Genomic DNA, 21,179 nt, shown 5'->3' with positions numbered 1-21,179 from the left:
TCATCTGCCACCTATCCACCCATTCCACCAGCTTGTCTATGTCCTTTTGGAGTTCTACCCTGTTCTCTTCATAGTTCACAATGCTTCCAAGTTTTGTTTAGCCTGTAAATTTTGAAATTGTTCCCTGTACACCAAGGTCTAGATCATTAATACATTTCAGGTAGAGCAAGGGTCCCAATGCTGACACCTGGGGCACTACAAACCTTCCTCCAGGCCGAAAAACAATCATGAATCATTACTTGCCGTTTCCTGTCACTCAGCCAATACTCCACAGTTCTCCACAATTGTCGCTGTTCTCCACAGATGCTGTCAGACCTACTGAGTTTTTTCAGCATTTTTTGTTTTCGTTTCAGATTTCCAGCATCTGCACTACTTTGCTTAGTAGTGTGGCACGGAATCAAATGCCATTTGGTAGTCTGTGTACACCACATCAACAGCATTGCCCTTATCAACAGTCTCTTCCCTCTGCAGCACCTTCTGTTTTTATTTCAAATTTCCAGCATCTGGAGTATTTTGATTCTATTGGAGTGGGAAAGACTACAATTCCCAGAACACTGGAGTCTCTGCGCAGGCGCAGCTGGCGAACAGTCAGGGCGGTGCAGAACAGTCACGTGGGCCCGGCTCAGCGGAAGGTTGCCCGGCACCGTGCACGCGCAGGGAGAGGGAGAGGCGAGAGCGCGCTTGCTGAGAGCGCGCGGCCCTCGTGGGCTCCCACTCACTCGCAGCGGCGGCCGAGCCCGAGCGCTTTCCCCGTCCCGTCAACAAACAGGCCGAGGCCCCAAAATGCCCATTTTACTCTTCCTCATAGACACGTCCGCCTCCATGAACCAGCGGACTTACCTGGGAACCACCTTTCTGGACATCGCGAAAGGCGCCGTGGAGATTTTCATGAAGGTAAAGAGGGGAAACAAAGTGAAATTTGAAAGCTAACGGTTCCCGCCCCGCCGGCTGTGTGTCCACTCACACTCACTCCGCTGTCTCTCCTCACAGCTCCGGGCCCGGGACCCCGCCAGCCGCGGCGACAGGTACATGCTGGTGACGTTCGACGAGCCGCCCTACGGCATTAAGGTGAGGGCTCCAGCCGGGGAAGGAGGGGGTTAACCCGGTCGGGAGGCAGGAGGGCGGGTGGGCCGGCCAGGGCCCGGCCGGTGGGAGTCGGGAAGCCGGGGTGGGAGAGAGAACCCGGGGCCGGCGACGAGAGGAGGTGGTGGTGGGGGGGGAGCCGGGAAACCGGCCCGGGAGGGGAAGGGGGAGCCGGGAAACCGGCCCGGGCCCAACTCTAACATGGCGCCGCTTTCTTTGTATGGCGGCGGCGTGACGTCACCTGCTCATAAACCGGAAGCATCTGAACTCCCGGCCAGGGCTCCCTACCCCCTCCCCCCCCCGGCCCCTCACCCCCACTCCAGCCCCGCACCCCCGCTCCCCCTCCATCCCTCCCTTCTTCCCTCTCCCTCTATCCCCCTCTCCCTCCATCCCCCTGCCCCCACACACCATCTCCTCTCCCCCCCCAACCATTCCCCCCCCAACCATCCCCTCATCTCTCCCCGTCCCCCACCATCCCCTCATCTCTCCCCGTCCCCCACCATCCCCTCATCTCTCCCCGTCCCCCGCCATCCCCCATCTCTCCCCGTCCCCCACCATCCCCTCTTCTCCCCATCCCCCTCCATCCCCTCTTCTCCCCGTCCCCCGCCATCCCCTCTTCTCCCCGTCCCCCACCATCCCCTCTTCTCCCCGTCCCCCACCATCCCCTCTTCTCCCCGTCCCCCGCCATCCCCTCTTCTCCCCGTCCCCCGCCATCCCCTCTTCTCCCCGTCCCCCGCCATCCCCTCTTCTCCCCGTCCCCCGCCATCCCCTCTTCTGCCCGTCCCCCGCCATCCCCTCTTCTGCCCGTCCCCCGCCATCCCCTCTTCTGCCCGTCCCCCGCCATCCCCTCTTCTGCCCGTCCCCCGCCATCCCCTCTTCTGCCCGTCCCCCGCCATCCCCTCTTCTCATCCCCACCATTCACCACCACCACCTCCTCCTAACCCCCCCCCCCCCCCACCCCCCAAACCCATAAGACACATGAGCAGAAATAAGGCTATTTGGCCCATCGAGTCTGCTCTCGCCATTCAATCATGGCTGATAAGTTTCTCAACCCCATTCTCTCGACTTCTCCCCATAACCTTTGATCCCCATACCAATCAAGAACCTATCTATCTCACCCTTCCTGAGATACGGGGCCCAAAATTGCTCACAATATTCTAAATATGGACTGACCAGAGCCTTATAAAGCCTCAGCAGCACACCCCTGCTTTTATATTCTAGTCCTCTCAAAATAAATGCCAACATTGCATTTGCCTTCCTAACTACCGACTCTACCTGCAAGTTAACCTTAAGAGAATCCTGGACTAGGACTCCCAAGTCCTTTTGCACTCCAGATTTCTGAATTCTCTCCCCATTTAGAAAATAGTCTATGCCTCTATTCTTCCTACCACAGTGCATGTCCTCACACTTGCCAATGTTGTATTCCATCTGCCACTTTGCCCATTCTCCTAAGCTGTCCAAATCCTTCTGCAACCTCCCCGTCTCCTCAATACTACCTGTCCCTCCACCTATCTTTGTATCATCTGCAAACTTAGCCAGGATGCCCTCAGTTCCTTCATCTAGATCATTAATGTGAAAAGTTGTGGTCCCAACACTGACCCCTGCGGAACTCCACTAGTCACCAGCTGCCATCATGAGAAGGACCCCTTTAACCCCACTCTCTGCCTCCTGCCAGACAGCCAATCTTCTATCCATGCTAGTACCTTGCCTCTAACACCATGGGCTCTTATCTTACTGAGCAGCCTCTTGTGCGGCACCTTGTCAGAGACCTTCTGGAAGTCCAAGTAGATAACATCCATTGGCTCTCCTTTGTCTAACCTACTTGTTACCTCAAAGAATTCTAACAGATTTGTCAGGCATGACCTCCCCTTGATGAAACCATGCTGACTTTGCCCTATTTTACCATGCACTTCCAAGTATTCTGAAATCTCATCCTTAATAATGGACTCGAAAATCTTACCAACGACCGAGGTCAGGCTAATCGGCCTGTAATTTCTCGTCTTTTGCCTCACTCTTCTTAAACAGGGGGGGTTACATTAGCGATTTTCCAGTCCTCTGGGACCCTCCCTGATTTGAGTGATTCCTCAAAAATCACCACTAACGCCTCCACTATTTCTTCAACTATCTCCTTCAGAACTCTGGGGTGTAATCCATCTGGTCCAGGTGATTTATCCACCTTCAGACCTTTCAGTTTTCCTAGCACCTTCTCCTTGGTAATGGCCACCATACTCACCTCTTCCCCCCTGACTCTCTTGAACTTTGGGGATGTTACTCGTGTCTTCCACTATGAAGACCACCATCCCCCCCCGGCCCTCGTCTTTCACTCCCCCCTTAGCGGAGAGATCAATAACCAGGAGGCATAGACTTAAGGTAAGGGGCAGGAGGTTTAGAGGGGATTTGAGGGAAAATGTTTTTATCCAGAGGGTGGTTGGAATCTTGAACATACTACCTGAGGGGATGGTAGAGGCAGGAACCCTCACAACATTTAAGAAGTATTTAGATGAGCACTTGAAATGCCATAGCATACAGGGCTGGAAATTGGGATTAGAATGGATAGATGCTTGATGTCCGGCAGGGACACGATGGGCTGAAGGGGCTGTTTCTGTGATGTATAACTGTGACTCAATCTGTCGTGGTAAAGGGAAAGTTAACATTTCATCAGCCTAAATTGTTGACTCTGTTTCTGATGGTACGAATTTGCTGATGAGACAAAGATAGGAAAGCAAGTTGTGAGAAGGATATAAAGGCTGCAAAGGGATATAGATTGGTTAAGTGAGTGGGCAAAAATTTGGCAGATGGAGTATGATGTGGGAAAATGTAGGTTATCCATTTCAGTAGGAAGAATCGAAAAGCAAAATATTAAAATGGAGAGAGACTGCAGAATATTGTGGAACAGAAAGTCTGGGTGTCCTTGTGCATGAATTATAAAAAGTCAGCATGCAGGTACAGTAAGTAATTAGGAACCCAAATGGAACATGGGCCTTTATTGGAAGGGGGATGGAGTATTAAAGTAGGGAAGTCTTGTTAAAAATATACAGGGGATTGATGGGGCTGCACTTAGAGTATTGTGTTCAGTTTTGGTCTCCGTATTTAAGGATAAATTTATTTGCATTGGAGGCAGTTCAGAGAAAGTTTGAGAGGTTGATACCTGGGACACGATGGCTTAGTGGTATTGTCGCTGGACTAGTAATTCAAGACCCACAGGTTCGAATCCTGCCACAGCAGATGGTGGAATTTGAATTCAATAAAAATCTGGAATTAAAAGCCTAATGATGACCATTGTCGATTGTTGTAAAAAACCTGACTCCAGACCCACAAAAATGTGGTTGACTCTTTAGTGCCCTCTGAAATGGCCACTCAGTTGTAACAAGCCATGACAAAAGCTCAAAAAAAAATGAAATTGGATGGCCACCCGGCTGTTAGACTGGTTCTGGGGCAGGTGGTGAGGAAACCAACAAGAGGGAAAAACACACTTTACCTCATCCTCACCAACCTGCCTGCCACAGATGCATCTGTCCATGACAGTAGCGGCAGGAGTGACCACTGCATAGTCCTTGTGGAGATGAAGTCCTGCCTTCACATTGAGGATACCCTCCACGGTGTTGTGTGGCACTACCACTGTGCTAAAAGGGATAGATTTCGAACAGATCGAGCAACTCAAGACTTGGCAACCATGACACGCTGTGGGCCATCAGCAGCTGCAGAACTGTACTCGAACGCAATGTGTAACCTCATGGCCTGGCATACCCCCACTCTACCATTACCATCAAGCCAGAGGATCAACCCTGGTTGAATAAGAGTATAGGAGGGCATGCCAGGAGCAGCACCATGCATACCTAAAAGTGAAGCGTCAGCCTGGTGAAGCTATAACCCAGGACTACTTGAATGCCAACAACCCAAGCAACAAGTGATAGAGCTAAGCAATCCCACAACCAACGGATCAGATCTAACCTCTCCAGTCCTGCCACATCCAGTCATGAATAGTGGTAGACAATTAAACTGCTCACTGGAGGAGGAGGAGACTTCACAAATATCCCTGTCCTCAATGATGGAGGAGCCCAGCACATCAGTGCGAAAGATAAGGCTGAAGCATTCGCAACCATCTTCAACCAGAAGTGCCGAGTGGATGATCCATCTCGGCCTCCTCCGGAGGTCCCCAGCAACACAGGTACCAGTTTTCAGCCAATTTTATTCACTCTACATGATGTCAAGAAACGGCTGAAGGCACTGGATTCTACAAAAGCTGTGGGTTCTGACAATATTCTGGCAATAGTACTGAAGACTTTTGCTCCAGAACTTGCCGTGCCCCTAGCCAAGCTGTTCCAGTACAGCCACAACACTGGCATCTACCCGGCTATGTAGAAAATTGCCCAGGTATGTCCTGTACACAAAAAGCAGGACAAATCGAACCCTGCCAATTATCGCCCCATCAGTCTACTCTCGATCATCAGTAAAGTAATGGAAGGGGTCAACAACAGTGCTATCAAGTGACACTTGCTTAGCAATAACCTGCTCACTGATGCTCAGTTTGGGTTCCGCCAGGGTCACTTAGCTCCTGACCTCACTACAGCCTTGGTTCAAACATGGACAAAAGAACTGAACTCCTGAGGTGAAGTGAGAGTGACTGCCCTTGACATCAAGGCAGCATTTGACAGAGTGTGGCATCGAGGAGCCCTCGCAAAACTACAGTCTTTGGGAATCAGGTAAAACTTCCCGCTGGTTGGAGCCATACCTAGCACAAAGGAAGGTGGTTGTTGGAGGTCAGTTATCTCAGCTCCAGGACATCACTGCAGGAGTTCCTCAGGGTAGTGTCCTCAGCCCAACCATCTTCAGCAGCTTCATCAATGAGTGCAGCTCCCACAATACTGAAGAAGCTTGACACCGTCCTTGACAAAGCAGTGCTCGATTGACACCACATCCACAAACATTCACTCCCTCTACCACCGACCCACAGTAGCAGCAGTGTGTACCATCTACAAGATGCACTGCAGGAATTCACCAAGGCTCCTTAGGCAGCATCTTCCAAACCCATGACCACTACCATCTTGAAGGACAAGGGCAGTGGGTAGATGGGAACACCATCAGCTGGAGGTTCCTCCAAGTCACTCACCACCCTGACTTGGAAATATATCACCGTTCCTTCACTATCGCTGGGTCAAAATCTTGGAACTCCCTCCCTAACAGCACTGTGGGTGTACCTACATCACATAGAGATGGACAATAAAAATGCTGGCCCAGCCAGCGAAGCCCACATTCCATGAGTGCATTTAAAAAAGAAGGTTGTCTTGTGAGAAAGGGTAAGTTGGTTGGTCATATACTCGTTGGAGTTTAGAAGAATGAGAGATGAACTTTTGAGGGGACTTGAGAGGTTAGATGCTAAGATGATGTTCCCCATCTTGAGACAATGGAGATCTAGGGTGTAGAGTTTTTTAGAATAAGGGCTGTCCCATTTAAGATGGAGTTTGGAATTCTCTTCCCAGAGAGCAGTAGAGGCTGAGCCATCGGATATATTCAAGGCTGACTATAGGGGAATCAAGGATCATGGGGACCAGTCAACAAAGTGAATTGAGGCCAAGATCCGATCAGCCATGATCTTATTGAATGGCAGAGCAGCCTTAAGGGGCCACATGCCTACTTTGTATTCTTATGTTCTTAGATAAAACTCAGTGTATTTAAAATTGAGGATATTTCAGAGTAAGTTGAGAAAAACTGAAGCAAAAAATAAGAACTTGCATGTAGATAGGTGCCTTTTATCTTCAGAACATCCAATGAAGTGTAATCAGTTTTGTTACATAGGAAAATGAAATAAATCGCCAGATAATCTGGTCTGGTTCTGTTGGTTGAGGGCTAAATCTTGGCTAAGGTACTGGGAGAATTCCTGATTGTATTTTTAAAAACATGTCTTTACTGTGAGAAAGATGACTTTTAATGCCCTTTGGAAATTAATGCCCTTTGGAAATTAATTGATTTATCATCTCATTTGAAGGACAAAGCAGAACTCCCTCTATGGTTCACTGCAGTGTCAGTCCAGGTTCTGCTCTTAGTCGGGAGCTTACGTTTATTTAATCCCTTACCATGTCCTTATAGGACACCCTGACACAATTCACATTTATGAATTAATTTTTGGAGTAGTCCTAGTTGATGTAGGCAAATGTAGGAACATAGGACTTAGAACCAGGAGCAAGCCATTTGGCCCTTCAAGCTTGCTCTGCCATTTGATAAGATCATGGCTGGTCTTGTTGTGGCCTCAACTCCACTTTCCTCTCCTGTGACAGTTAATTTGTGCACAGCCAGATCTCAAAGAACAAATCGCCAGTTAGTTTATTTTGGCTGTTTTTTGTTGAGGCAAGGATGTTGACTAAGATGGTGGCAGCAATTCCAGCTTTCTGATTGTTCAGATGAACAGGAAAGATCCCATGGCACTATCAGAGCAGATAGACATGGAATGGATCATTTCAAGGACAGCATCTCTGACAATGCAGCCGCACTCCAGTGTTAAGCTGAATGGTTAGCTTGGACTGTGTGGTGAAGCCCTGAAATTAAGTAGAAATGAAAAGATTTGTGGATAGTAACTCAGCAGAGATGTGATGGCAGAATGCTGCAATATTATGGTTCTATGAATTCTGTACACAAAGAATTCTTGTTTTGGTGGTCTATAACATAACTGCAAAAATATCATGCAGAATTAGAATAATCCAACCTAATTTATTTTTGTCTTGTGTACATGCCTTGACAAAATGCATCAAAACATAAAGAATTGTTGAGTCTTGCAGTGCAGGAAGAGCCCATTTGGTTTCTCATGCCTTTGCAGGCTTTTTCAAGAGCTGTCGAATTTAATTCCACAACTCTGCCGTCTCCCTATAAACTGCAATTTAGTCCTTTTCAAGTATACGTAAAATTGTCTTTCGAAATTTCCTGACATGAGCTCCCTACCACATATCCACCCCATCACTAAGACCGCCTATTTCCAACTCTAAGATTGCCTGACTCTTCCCTTGCCTCAGCTCATCTGCTGTTGAAATCTTTATCTTTGCCTTTTTAATCTCTAGACTTTTGACTACACCCTGCCCAACCTTCTAGGTTCTACCCTTTGTAAACCTGATGTCATTAAAAACTTTGTCCATCGTGTTGTAACTCGACCCAAATCTTGTTCACCCTTACCCTTGTGCTCTTATATATACATTGGTACCCAGTTAACAATGCCTTGAATTCAAAATTCTCATCTTTGTTTATCAATCCCTTCATGGCATTGTCCCTCCCCACCTTTGAATCTCTTCTAGCTCTGCACTCCTCTAATTCTGGCCTCTTGAGCATTCCTGGTTTTTAATTTCTCCACCATTGGCGGCTGTGCTTTCAGAGGCCTGGACCTTACACTCTGGAATTCCTCCCCCTACCGCTCAACCTTCTTTCCTCTTTTGAAATGTTCGTTAAAATTTTGAGAGTTGTCCCACAGTCTGGTCAGGAGTTTGCCTGACACTGCCATAATCACAAAATCCTATCTTTCAGCTGATGTCCCAGACTCCTCCATCGACCCCCTGGTCCTTTCCCACAAGCAGGACAGAGCCACCAGAGGTGGGTGATGCTGTGCTGAATGTTCAGGAGTGAGCACCCCTAGGACTGATCACATTAACCCAGGGCCCCATTAAGTCTCTGAATGTACTTTGTGTGCAGCTTGAATGTTCAAGAATAGTGGCTTGGTGCATTACTGCTGGCCAAGCCCTGAAGGACATAGCTGTCAGATTGGGCCTGTGGCAGGCCATGAAAGAATCTCAATGTGAGGGAAAAACCTACCTGACCACCTCAGCAATCTACCTGTCACAGATGCATCTCTGACCACTGCATGGTGATTGTGGAGACGAAGCCCCAACTTCACCCCAGGGACATATTCTATAATGTTGTGTAACACTGCCACCATGCTAAATGGTGCAGATTCAGAGCAGTTGTCACAGCTCATAAGAGGTCATCCACGGAACCTTTTGGCCATCAGCAACAGCAGAATCCTGTTCCACTGCAATCTAACCTCATGACCTGGCATGGCATATCCTTCACTATCTGGAGCTCAGGGCATGAGCACAAAAGACAGGGTTAAACATCTGCAACTACCTTAACCCAGAAGTGCTGAGTTAATGATCCACCTTGCTCACCTGAGATTGCCACCGTCACAGATGCCAGTCTTCAGCCAATTTGATACACTCCAAGTGTTATCAAGCAACGTATGAACTCACGAATTAGGAGTAGGGAATTTGGCCCCTCAAGCCTGCTCTGCCATTCAATAAGATCATGGCTGATACCATTGTGGCCTCAACTCTACATTCCGCCTATCCCTGAAAACCTTTGACTCTCTTGTTTGTCAAGAATCCTTCTATCTCTGCCTATCTCAAGAATCTATTTATCTCTGCCAGACTATATCTGACCCTGCCTCTACTGCTGTATGAGGAAGAGAGCTCCAAAGACACTTGAACCTCTGAGAGAAAAAAATTCTTCTCATCTATGTCTTAATTGGGCAACCCCTTATTTTTAACCTGTGTCCCCTAGTTCTAGTCTCTCCCACAAGGGGAATGTCCTTTCAGCATCCACCCTGTCAAGTCCCTTTGGATCTTTTATGTTCCAATACGACTCCCATACTTCTAAACTCCAGTGGATACAGGCCCAGCCTGTCCGTCCTTTCCACATAAAATAAACCCCATCCCTGGTATCAGCCAAGTAAATGTTCTCTGAACTGCTAATGCATTTATTTTCTTTCTTAAATAAGGAGACTAAAACTGTACACAGTATTCCAGATGTGGTCTCACCAACTGTTGCAAAACATCCCTATTTTTATATTCCATTCACCTCGCAATAAAGACCAACATTCCATTTGCCTCCCTAATCACTTGCTGTACCTCCTTACTAACTTTTTGTGATTCATGGACCAAGATACCCAGATCCCTCTGTACTCCAAGTTCTGCAATAATAAAAGCAAATACTGCCGATGCTGGAGATTTGAAATACAAAAATGATCCAAAGAAGAGTCCAGCATCTGCAGTTTTTTGCTTTTATCAAAGAAGAGTCATATTGGACTCGAAATGTTAACTCTGTTTTTCTCTTCGCAGATGCTGCCGGATCTGCTAAGTTTTTTCCAGTAATTTTTGTTCTTAGTTGAGATCTGCAATCTTGCTCCATTGAAATAATATGCTGTTTCTCTATTCATCCTGCTAAAGTGGACAAGTTCTCACTTTCCCACATTATACCCCATCTGTCAAATCTTTGCCCATACTCATTTAATCTCTCTTTGACCCTTTGTAGATATCTTATGTCCTCTTTGCAACTTACTTTCCTACCTATCTTTGTGTCGTCAGCAAACTTAGCAACCAGACATTTGGCCCCTTCATCCAGGTCGTTTCTATAAGTTGTAAAAAGTTGAGGCCCCAGCAATGATCCTTGTGGCACTCCACTCATCACATCTTGCCAACCCAAAATGACCCATTTATTCCTACCCCCTCTTTCCTGTTAGTTAACCAATCCTTTATTCCTGCTAATATGTTACCCCCATACCGTGAGCCCTTATTTTGCATTGTAACATTTGAGTGTTGCAGAAAAAAAACATTTTGTGGAAGCTTTTCATCTTGCACTCATCAAGACAATCACAAGAGTACCAATGTTAGGGGGCGCAACAACTTTATACCTTATGAGCAGAGAGTGCTGATTTGTTGGCACGTGGACTCTGATTGGTAGAGGTGTTGCCATGAAGAATGCATGTTAATGGTGACTGACAGTTAAGTACCAAGCATTGTTTGAAGTTTAAACCAGGCAGCTTGACTCTGGTCAAGGCATTGCCCTGAAGAATGAACCAATGAATGGCTGTCACTTATTTTGTTTAGATGAAAAAGGCAGAAAGTGTCTGCAAAGAACGGAGCCCTGTGTATTAATATATGTAGCTTCCAGTACCCGCGAATGCACCACACTGCACGCCCAACTGACAATCTTAAATTGATTGTCAGTGTAATTCTTAGCACACAGGATTATTTAGCAAATGTTGTCCAATCGTGGAATCACATCTAATGTTGGACACTGTTTTGAGTTTTGCAAGCATGGGTTGGTTGGGTCGGTCTGTACCTTGCCCGTTGCGAGGAGCAGAGGGGATATGCTGTTTGATCTTCTTTCAGCAAAATGCAAGTAGTAACATTTGATGTGGCACTTTGTCAAATGCCTCTGGAAATCCAAGTACAGTGCATCCACAGGTTCTTCTTTATCTACTTTGTTACTTCAAGTGAAATATGACTTCCTTTTCATAAAACCAATTTGACTTTGCCTGACATTGAGATTTTCTAAATGCCCCGCTACAACCTCCTTAATAGATTCCAGCAATTTCCCAATGATGGATGTTAAGCTAACTGGCCTGTCATTTCTTGCCTTCTGTATCCCTCCTTTCTTGAATAGAGGAATTACATTAGTTATTTTCCAACCTGATGGGACCTTTCCAGAATCTATGAAACTCTGGAAAATTAAAACCAACGCAACTACTATATCAGCAGTGACTTCTTTTAAGGCTTTAGGATGCAGTCCACCAGGACCCGGGGACTTGTCAGCCTTTAGCTCTAATAATTTTCCTGACCTGGTGATTGTAAATATTTTAAGTTCCTCCCTCCCTTTCATTACCAATTATTTTTGGGATGTTACTTTTATCCTCTACACCAAAGACCGATGCTAAAGATCTGTTCAATTCATCCACCATTTCCTAATTTTCCATTATATTCCATCTGCCATGTTCTTGCCCATTCATTAAGTCTGTCCAAATTCCCTTGAAGCCGCTTTGCATCTTCCTCACAACACACTCCCACCTAGCTTTGTGTCATCCGTGAACTTGGAAATATTACGTTTGGTCCCCACATCCAAATCATTGATATATATTGTGAACAGCTGGGGCCTGAGTACTGATCCTTGTGGTACCCCACTAGCCACAGCCTGCCAACGTGAGGATGACCCATTTATTCCGACTCTGTTTTCTGCCTGTTAACCAATCCTTAATCCATGCTAGTATATTATCTCCTATCCCCATGTGCTTTAACTTTGCTTACCAAACTCCTGTGGGGGACTTTATCAAAAGCCTTCTGAAAATCCAAGTACACTATGTCCACTGACTCCCCCTTATCGGTTCTGGTATCTCATTTATCGTAACATCCTGGGTTCGTCAAACATGATTTCCCATTGATCAATCCATGTTGACTGTGCCCAATCAGATCATGATTATCCAAACGTCCATTTATCACATCCTTTATAATAGTTTCTAGCATTTTCCCTACACTGATGTAAGGTCAATGGGTCTGTAGTTCCCTGTTTTCTCTCTTCCTCCCTTCTTAATTAGTGAAGTGGCATTTGCAACCTTCCAATCTGCAGGAGCTGATCCAGAATCTACAGAACTTTGGAAGATAATCACCTATGCATTCACTATCTCCATAGCAACCTCTTTCAACATTCTGGGATGTAGAATATCAGGTCCCAAGGACTTACCAACCTTCAGCCTCATTAATTTCTCCAAAACACCCTTCTTACTAATACTAATTTCCTTCAGTTCCTTATTTTCCCTTGTCCCTTGGATCTCTATTTCTGGGAGATTTCTTGTATCTTTCTCAGTGAAGGCAGACACAAAGTAATCATTTAGCTTCTCTGCCATTTCTTTATTCCCCATAAATTCTCCTGACTCTGCCTGTAATGGACCCACATTTGCCTTGGCCAAATGTTTCCTTTTTCAGCCTGTCTTTGTTTTTTGCTAGTTTACATAGGGGAAGCGATGGCGTGGTGGTATTGTCATTGGACTGGTATTCCAGAAACCCAGGGTAATACTCTGGGACCCGGGTTCAAATTCCGCCATGGCAGATGGTGGAATTTTAATTCAATAAAAGCCATGAAACCATTGTCGATTGTTCCAAAATACTCAGGAAAGGAACTCTGTCGTCCTTACCTGGCCTGCATGTGACTCATGTACTCTGGGTTGGGGATATCAGTCACCACTACTGACTGAGCTGGCTGAGCCCTAAATGACATAGCTGCTGGCAGGGAGGGAAAAAGAGGGAAAAACATACTTGACCTTATCCTCACCAACCTGCCACAGATGCAGTAGGAGTGACCACTGCGCAGTCATTGTGGATACCCTCCATGGTGTTGTTTGGCACTACCACTGTGCTAAATGGGATAGATTTCAAGAGTGGACATCCATCACGAGCTGTGGGCCATCAGCAGAATTGTAGTCAAACACAATCTGTAACTTGTGGCATATCCCCCACTCTACCCACATTAGCATCAAGCCAGGGGATCAACCCTGGTTTAATGAAGAGTGCAGCAATGTGAGGTGTCAATCTGGTGAAGCATAAACAGCAAGTGATAGACAGACGGATCAGATCTAAGCTCTGCAGTCCTGCATATCCAGTTGTGAATGGCGGTGGACAATTAAGCAACTTACTGGAGGAGGCTCCACAAAAATCCCCATCCTCAATGATGGAGGAGCCCAGCACAGCAGTGCAAAAGATAAAGCTGAAGCATTCGCAACCATCTTCAACCAGAAGTGCCGAGTGGATGATCCATCTCTGCCTCCTCCAGATGTCCCCGGCATCACAGGTGCCAGTCTTCAGCCAATTCGATTTAGTCCACATAATATCAAGAAATGGCTGAAGGCACTGGATACTGCAAAGGCTGTGGGCCCTGACAATATTCTGGCAATAGTACTGAAGGCTTGTGCTCCAGAATTTGCCATGTCTCTAGTCAAGCTGTTTCAGTACAGCTACAACACTGGCATCTACCTGGCCATGTGGAAAATTGCCCAGGTATGTCCTGTACACAAAAAAACAGGACAAATCCAACTCTGCCAATTACCACCCCATCAGTCTACTCTCGATCATCAGTAAAGTAATGGAAGGGGTCATCAACAGTGCTATCAAGTGGCACTTGCTTAGCAATAACCTGCTCACTGATGCCCAGTTTAGGTTTTGTCAGAGCCATTCAGCTCCTGATCTCATTACAGCCTTTGTTCAAACAAGGACGAAAGAGCTGAACTATCGACATAAGGTGAGAGTGAGTGCCCTTGATATCAAGGCAGCATTTGACCGAGTGTGGCATCAAGGAGCCCTAGCAAAACTGGAGGCAATGGGAATCAGGGGGAAAACTCTTCACTGATTGGAGTCATACCTAGCACAAAGAAAGATTGTTGTGGTTGTTGGAAGTCAGTCATCTCAGCTCCAGGACATCACTGCAGGAGTTCCTCAGGGTAGTGTCTTAGGCCCAACCACCTTCAGTTGCTTCATCAATGACCTTCCTTCTATCATAAGGTCAGAAGTGGGGGTGTTAACTGATTGCACAATGTTCACCATTCACGACTCCTTAGATATTGAAGCAGTCCATGTCTAAACGCAGCGAGACAACATCCAGGCTTAGGCTGACAAGTGGCAAGTAACATTCGTGCCACACAAGTGTCAGGCAATGACCATCTTCAACAAGAGAGAATCCAACCATCGCTCCTTGATGTTCAATGGCATTACCATCATTAAATCCCCCACCATCAACATCCTGAAACTGAACTGGACTAGCCATATAAATACTGTGGCTACAAAAGCTGGTGAGAGGCTAGGAATCGTGTGACGAGTAACTTACTTCTTGACTCCCCAAAACCTGTCCACCATTTACAAAGCACAAGTCAGGAGTGTGATGGAATACTCCATGCTTGCCTGGATGAGTGCAGCTCCCACAACACTGAAGAAGCTTGACACCGTCCAGAACAAAGCAGTCTGCTTGATTGGCACCACATCCACAAAAATTCACTCCCTCCACCACTGACGCACAGTAGCAGCAGTGTGTACCATCTACAAGATGCACTGCGGGAATTCACCAAGGCTTCTTAGGCAGCATCTTCCAAACCCATGGCCACTACCACCTAGAAGGACAAGGGTAGCAGATAGATGGGAACACCGCCACCTAGAAGTTCCCCTCCAAGTCACAAACCATCCTAACTTGGAAATATATCGCCATTCCTTCAGTGTCACTGGGTCAAAATCCCGGAACTCCCTTCCTTCCTAACAGCACAATGGTTGTATCTACACCAGATGGACTGCAGTGGTACAAGAAGGCAGCTCACCACCACTTTCACAAGGGTGGCTAGAGATGGGCAATAAATGCTGGCCCAGCCAGCGAAGCCCACATCCCGTGAATGAATGTTTTAAAAAATTCATTCATATTCTGTTCCCCCTTTCTTCATCAGTTTCTTGGTCCTCCTTTGCTGTTTTCTAAAATCCTCCCAAACCTCAGATTTACTACTGTTTCTGGCAACTTTATAGGCCTTTTCTTTTAATCTTATACAATCCTTAACTCCCTTTGTTATCCACAGTTGACTGGGTTTTTGTGCCTTGAAGGAATGTTTAGTTCTTTAATTCTTTATCCTTTAAAGACCATCCTTTGTCTATGTACCATCATACCTTTTAGTGTATTTTCCCAATCCACCTCAGCCAATTTGCCCCTCCTACCTTTATTATTTCCTTTGTTCAAACTTAACACCCTGGCTTCAGATTGAACTACCTCACTTTCAAACATAGTATGAAATTTTATCATATTATGGTCACTCATCCCTAAGGGTTCTTTCACAACAAGATTATTAATTTAAAAACAAAAAAACTGCGGATGCTGGAAATCCAAAACAAAAACAGAATTACCTGGAAAAACTCAGCAGGTCTGGCAGCATTGGCGGATAAGAAAAGAGTTGACGTTTCGAGTCCTCATGACCCTTTGACAGAACTGCTGCCAGACCTGCTGAGTTTTTCCAAGATTATTAATTTGCCCTTTCTCGATACAAAGTACTCGATCCAAAATAGCCTATTCTCTAGTTGGTTCCTCAACATCCTGCTTTAGAAAACCATCCTCAACACACACCAGAAACTCATCCTCCACAGCATTAGTGCTCATTAAATTTACCCAGTCTGTATGCAGATTGAAGTCACCCATGATTACTGTATTACCCATGCTACATGCTTCTCTAATCTCCTGATTAGTACCATGGCCCACACTACCATTACTGTTTGGTGGCTTATGAACAACTCCGACCAATGCCCTTGCTGTTCCTTCTCTCCACTCAAACAGATGCCACGTTTTGTTATTCTGATCTGAGTTCCCCCCCATTACCAATGTACTGATCCCATCCCTTATTATCAGTGTAACACCACCTCCTTTTCCATTTTGCCTGTCCTTCCTTAATGTTGAATATCCTTGAATATGCAGTTCCCAGTCTTGGTCACCCTATAGCCACGTTTCTGTAGGGCCATTTAGATCATACCCATTTACCTCTTTTTTTTTACCTTTAAATCATCTACCTTGTTGTGAATGCTGTGTGCTTTCAGGAGAGTGCACTTAACTTTGTCTTTTTGAGATTATTCTGCACTCTAAGCCTAGTTGATGTTGCCTTTGTTTCGCCTGCTATATAATTTCACTCGCTAGTTTTCTACTCCCCGTTACCAGCCGTTCTTCCTTCCAACTTGAGCTACCCCTCGGGTTCCCACCCCCCACCAGCCTTCCCCAATAGCTCCGGAAAATCTCCCTGCGACAGTATTAGTCCCAGTCCTGTTAAGATGTAACCAGCCCATCTTGCACAGGTCCCACAAACCCCAGAACTGGTCCCAATACCTCAGAAATCTGACGCCCTTCCTCCTTCTCCAGTTCTCCAACCAAGTGTTCAATTGATCAACCCTCCTATTCCTCTGCTCACTAATATGTGGCACTGGCAGTTATCCTGAGATTAGTGCTCGAGATCCAACTTTTTAATTCTCTTCCTAACTCCCTAAAATCTGTTTTAAGCACCTCATCCCTCTTCCTATCTATGTCATTGATACCAGTGTGGATCATGACTTCTGGCTGTTCACCCTCCCTCTGAAGGATGCTCTGCAGCCGCTCTGTGACATCCTTGACCCTAGTACCATGGGGGCAACATAACATCCTGGAGTCACGTTTACTGCTGCAGAAATACTTGCCTGGTCCCAATTATCGAATACCTTATCTTTCCTCCCTTCCTGTGCATCCGAATCACCCGTGGTGCCATGGACTTAGCTGTGGCTGCACTTTCCTGAGGAACTATCGCCCTCAACAGTGTCCAAAATGGAAAACCGATTAGCAAACAAGATAGAAATGTAGGAAATAGGAGCAGAAATAGGCCAGTTGGCCCTTCGAACCTGCTCCGCCATTCAGTATGATTATGGTTGATCACCTATCTCAACGCTCTCTCCACTCTCCCACTCTCTCCCCATACCCTTTGATGCCATTAGAGTCTAGAAATCTATTTCCTCTTCAAATATAGTCAGTGTCTTGACCTTACAGCCATCTTTGGTAGAGAATTCCACAGGTTCACCACCCTCTGAGTGAAGAAGTTTCTTCTCACCTCAGTCCTAAATGGTCTAGCCCATAACCTGAGACTGTGACCCCTTGTTCTAGACCACCCAACCAGAGGAAACATCATCTCTGCATCCAATCTGTCTATCCCTGTCAGAATTTTATATGTTTCAATGAGATCCCCTCTCATTCTTCATATGCCAGTGAATACAGGCCTAGTCAGCCCAATCTTGCCTCAGATGACAATCCTGCCATTCCACGAATCAGTCTGGTGACTCTTCACTGCGCTCCCTTAATGACAAGTATATCCTTCCTTGGGTAAGGAGACCAAAACTGCACACAATACTCCAGGTGTGGTCTCACCAAGGCCCTATGCAGCTGTAGTAAGACATCCTTGCTCCTGTACTCAAGTCCTCTCGCAATGAAGGACAATATACCATTTGCCTTAACTGCTTGCTGCACCTGCATGTTTCCTTTCAGTGATTGGTGTACAAGGACACTCAGGTCCCTTTGTAAATCAACATTTCCAATATCACCATTTCAATAATACTCCGCTATTCTGTTTTTCATACCTTTACACTTCACACTTATCCACATTACACTGCATCTGCCATGTATTTGCCCACTCACTCAACCTGTCTAAATCGCCTTGAAGCCTCTTAACACCCTCCTCATCATTCACATTCCCACCAAATTTTGTGTTGTCAGTAAACTTGGAAATATTACATTTGGTTCCCTCATCCAAATTATTGATATATATTGTGAATAGCTGGGGCTCAAGCATTGATCCCTGCGGATACCCCTCTAGTCACTACCTGCCACTCTGAAAAAGATCCATTTATTCCTGCTTTCTGTTTCCTGTCTGCTAACCAATTCTTGATCCATGCCAATATATTACCCCCAATCCTATGTGCTTTAATTTTACACACTAACCTCTTAAGTGGGACTTTATCAAAAGCTTTCTGAAAATCCAAATACACCACATCCACTGGCTTTTCCTTATCTATTCTACTATTCTACTATGAGTTACATCCTCAAAAAAACCAGTAGATTTGTCAAACATGATTTCCCTTCCATAAATCCATATTGACTTTGTCTAATCCTGTTGATATTTTCTAATTGTCCTGTTATCACATCCTCTAGCATTTTCCCTACTACTGAGCCTAACGCTAACTGGTCTGTAATTCATTGTTTTTTCCCTCCTTTTTTAAATAGTGACAGCTTATATTTTCCCCCTCCAATCTGCCGGGACTGTTCTAGAATCTACAGAATTTTGGAAGATGACAACTAACACATCCACTATTTCCATGGCCACCTCCTTTAATACCCAAGGATGTAGATTATTGGGCCCTGGGGATTTATCAGCTATCAGTCTCATTAATTTCTCCAACATTATTGTTTTAATAATTATATTATAAGTTATTATAAATTCTCCTGTTTCGGACTGTAAGGGACCTACATTTGCCTTCACTAATCTTTTTCTTTTTACATACTTACAGAAGCTTTTACAGTCTGCTTTTATGTTCCTTGCAAGTTTACTCTCATACTCTATTTTTCCCCTCTTAATTAATCTCTTGGTCCTCCTTAGCTGAATTCTGAACTGCTCCCAATCCTCAGGCTTGCTACTTTTTCTAGCAACTTTATATGATTCCTCTTTGGATCTAATATTATCCTTAATTTCTTTTGTTAGCCATGGTTGGGCCGGTTGTCCTGTTGTGTTTTTGTGCCAGAAAGGAATATATAACTGTTGCAATGCATACATTCATTCCTTAAATATTAGCCATTGTCTATCCACTGTCATGCCTTTTACTGAAGTTCCCCAATCTATCTTGCCCAACTCACGCTTCGTAGTTTCCTTTAAGAGTTGGAACCCTAGTTTCAGATCGGACTACTTCACTTTCCATCGTAATGGAGAATTCCATCAAGTTCTGGTCACTGTTCTCTAAAGGAGCCCGCACAAAAAGATTATTAATTAACTGCTTCTTGTTGTACAATACCAAATCTAGGATATCCCGTTTCCTTGATGGTTCTTTGACTTGCTGGCCTGAAAAACCATTTCATACACACTCCAGGAATTCATTCGCCACGTTGCTAATTTGGTTTGCCCAGCCTATATATAGATTAAAGTCGCCCATGATTACTGTAGCACCCTTGGTACATGCATCTCTAATTTCCTGTTTAATACCATCCCTACCTTATCATTACTGTTTGGAGGCCTATAGATAATTATCACTGATATTTTCTGCCCCTTGTTTTTCATAGCTCCACCCAGATTGATTCTACATCTAGATTTTCTGAGCCAATATCTTCACTCACTATTGCACTGATTTGATCCTTAACTAACAATGCCATGCCACCTCCTTTTCCCTTTTGCCTGTCCTTCCTAAATATCGAGTACCCTTGGATATTTGGTTCCCAGCCTTGGTCACCCTGCAGCCATGAGTCCGTAATCACAATCATACCATACCCGTTTACATCTATGTACGCTGTTAATTCATCTAATTTATTGTGAATGCTCTGTACATTCAGGTATAGTGCCTTGGGACTTGACTCTAACATTTTTACACTTTTATTTTGCACTATGGCCCTATTTGCTGCTCCCCCTCGTTTCCTCTGCCTTCCACTTTTGCTTTCTGCTTTTCTGTCTTTCATTCCTATCTTTGTTTCCTCCTCGTGTCTCCCCACTCATGTCCCCACCCCCCTGCCACTCTAGTTTAAGCCCTGCCCCACAGTACTAGCAAATACCCCTGTGAGGATATTGGTCCCGGTCCTGCTGGGTGCAACCCGTCCAGCTTGTACAGGTCCCATCTTCCCCAGAATTGGTCCCAATTCCTCTGGAATCTAAATTCCACCCCCCTACACTGTCTCTCCAGCCACATATCCATCTAGTCTATTCACCTATTCCTGATATCGCTAGCATTTGGCACTGGGAGTAATCCTGAGATTATTACCTTTTGAGGTCCTGCTTTTTAATTTATTTCCTAGCTCCCTATATTCTGCTTTCGGGACTCCATCCCTCTTTTTCCCGTGTAGTTGGTACTGAGGACCACGACCTCTGGCTGTTCACCCTCCCCCTTCAGAATGTCCTGCAGCTGCTTAGTCACATCCTTGACCCTGTCACCAGGAAGGCAACATACCATTCTGGTGTCACGTCTGCGGCCGCAGAAGTGTCTATCTGTTCCCCTTAAGAACAGAATGTCCTATCACTATTGCTCTCTAACTTTTTTTCTGCGCACTGAATCTTACAGCATACGTTTCCATGTAGCACAGAGTGCTGTGCCACTACCTGTGTTTACTGCTGGATGTATTGTTTCATCCCAAAGTTTAATGCTGTGTGTGTGAGACAGAAAACAAAGTGCTGATGAATGTCTGTTTTCAGATGAAGGGATTTAAACATGGTGTCTTCATTTTTTTGAATAGTGTGTGCCATCTTAGGTTTTATAATTGAAGGAATAGAATACAGAAGTAAAGAGGTAATTCTAAACTGATACAAGTCATTTGTTAGTTTCTGTTAAGAACTTGGTTTTGTTCTTGGGCTGTGGGTGATGTGGATAAGGCAGCGTTTAATAGCCAGAGAACTTTCAGAATTGACCATGAAAGTGTGGGACTGGAGTCACATGTAGGCCAGAGCGGGTCAGTATTAATTGGTGAAGCTGTTGGGATTTTACAGAAATCTACTTGCTTTCATCAGCATTTGCCTCTGAGTCAGAAGGTTTAAGTTCCAAACCAGGATTTGAGCACAAAATCTGGGCTGACGT

At 45.4% G+C, this 21,179-nt stretch overlaps 1 protein-coding gene across 2 annotated transcripts in view; it reads left to right on the top strand.

The window, feature by feature from the left end:
• The first annotated feature begins 676 nt into the window (after window positions 1-676).
• Window positions 677-21,179, top strand: part of ints6l (integrator complex subunit 6 like) — a 203,486-nt gene continuing 182,983 nt past the window's right edge. Inside the window, exons 1-2 of one of the 2 annotated variants that reach the window (XR_005944042.1) lie at window positions 677-894; window positions 991-1,068. Coding sequence is in view for 1 of the 2 variants with exons in the window: in XM_041195994.1 (XP_041051928.1) it covers window positions 784-894; window positions 991-1,068 (189 nt within the window). In the remaining variant the exon portion in view is untranslated. The remainder of the gene's footprint in view (window positions 895-990; window positions 1,069-21,179) is intronic. The other variant, XM_041195994.1, reaches the window with a different exon arrangement.

The sequence above is a fragment of the Carcharodon carcharias genome, chromosome 9 (assembly GCF_017639515.1).
Source record: "Carcharodon carcharias isolate sCarCar2 chromosome 9, sCarCar2.pri, whole genome shotgun sequence".
Taxonomy (NCBI): Eukaryota; Metazoa; Chordata; class Chondrichthyes; order Lamniformes; family Lamnidae; genus Carcharodon; species Carcharodon carcharias.
Note: the sequence above shows the minus strand (reverse complement) of the source record. Positions and strands in the feature narration are given on the sequence as shown.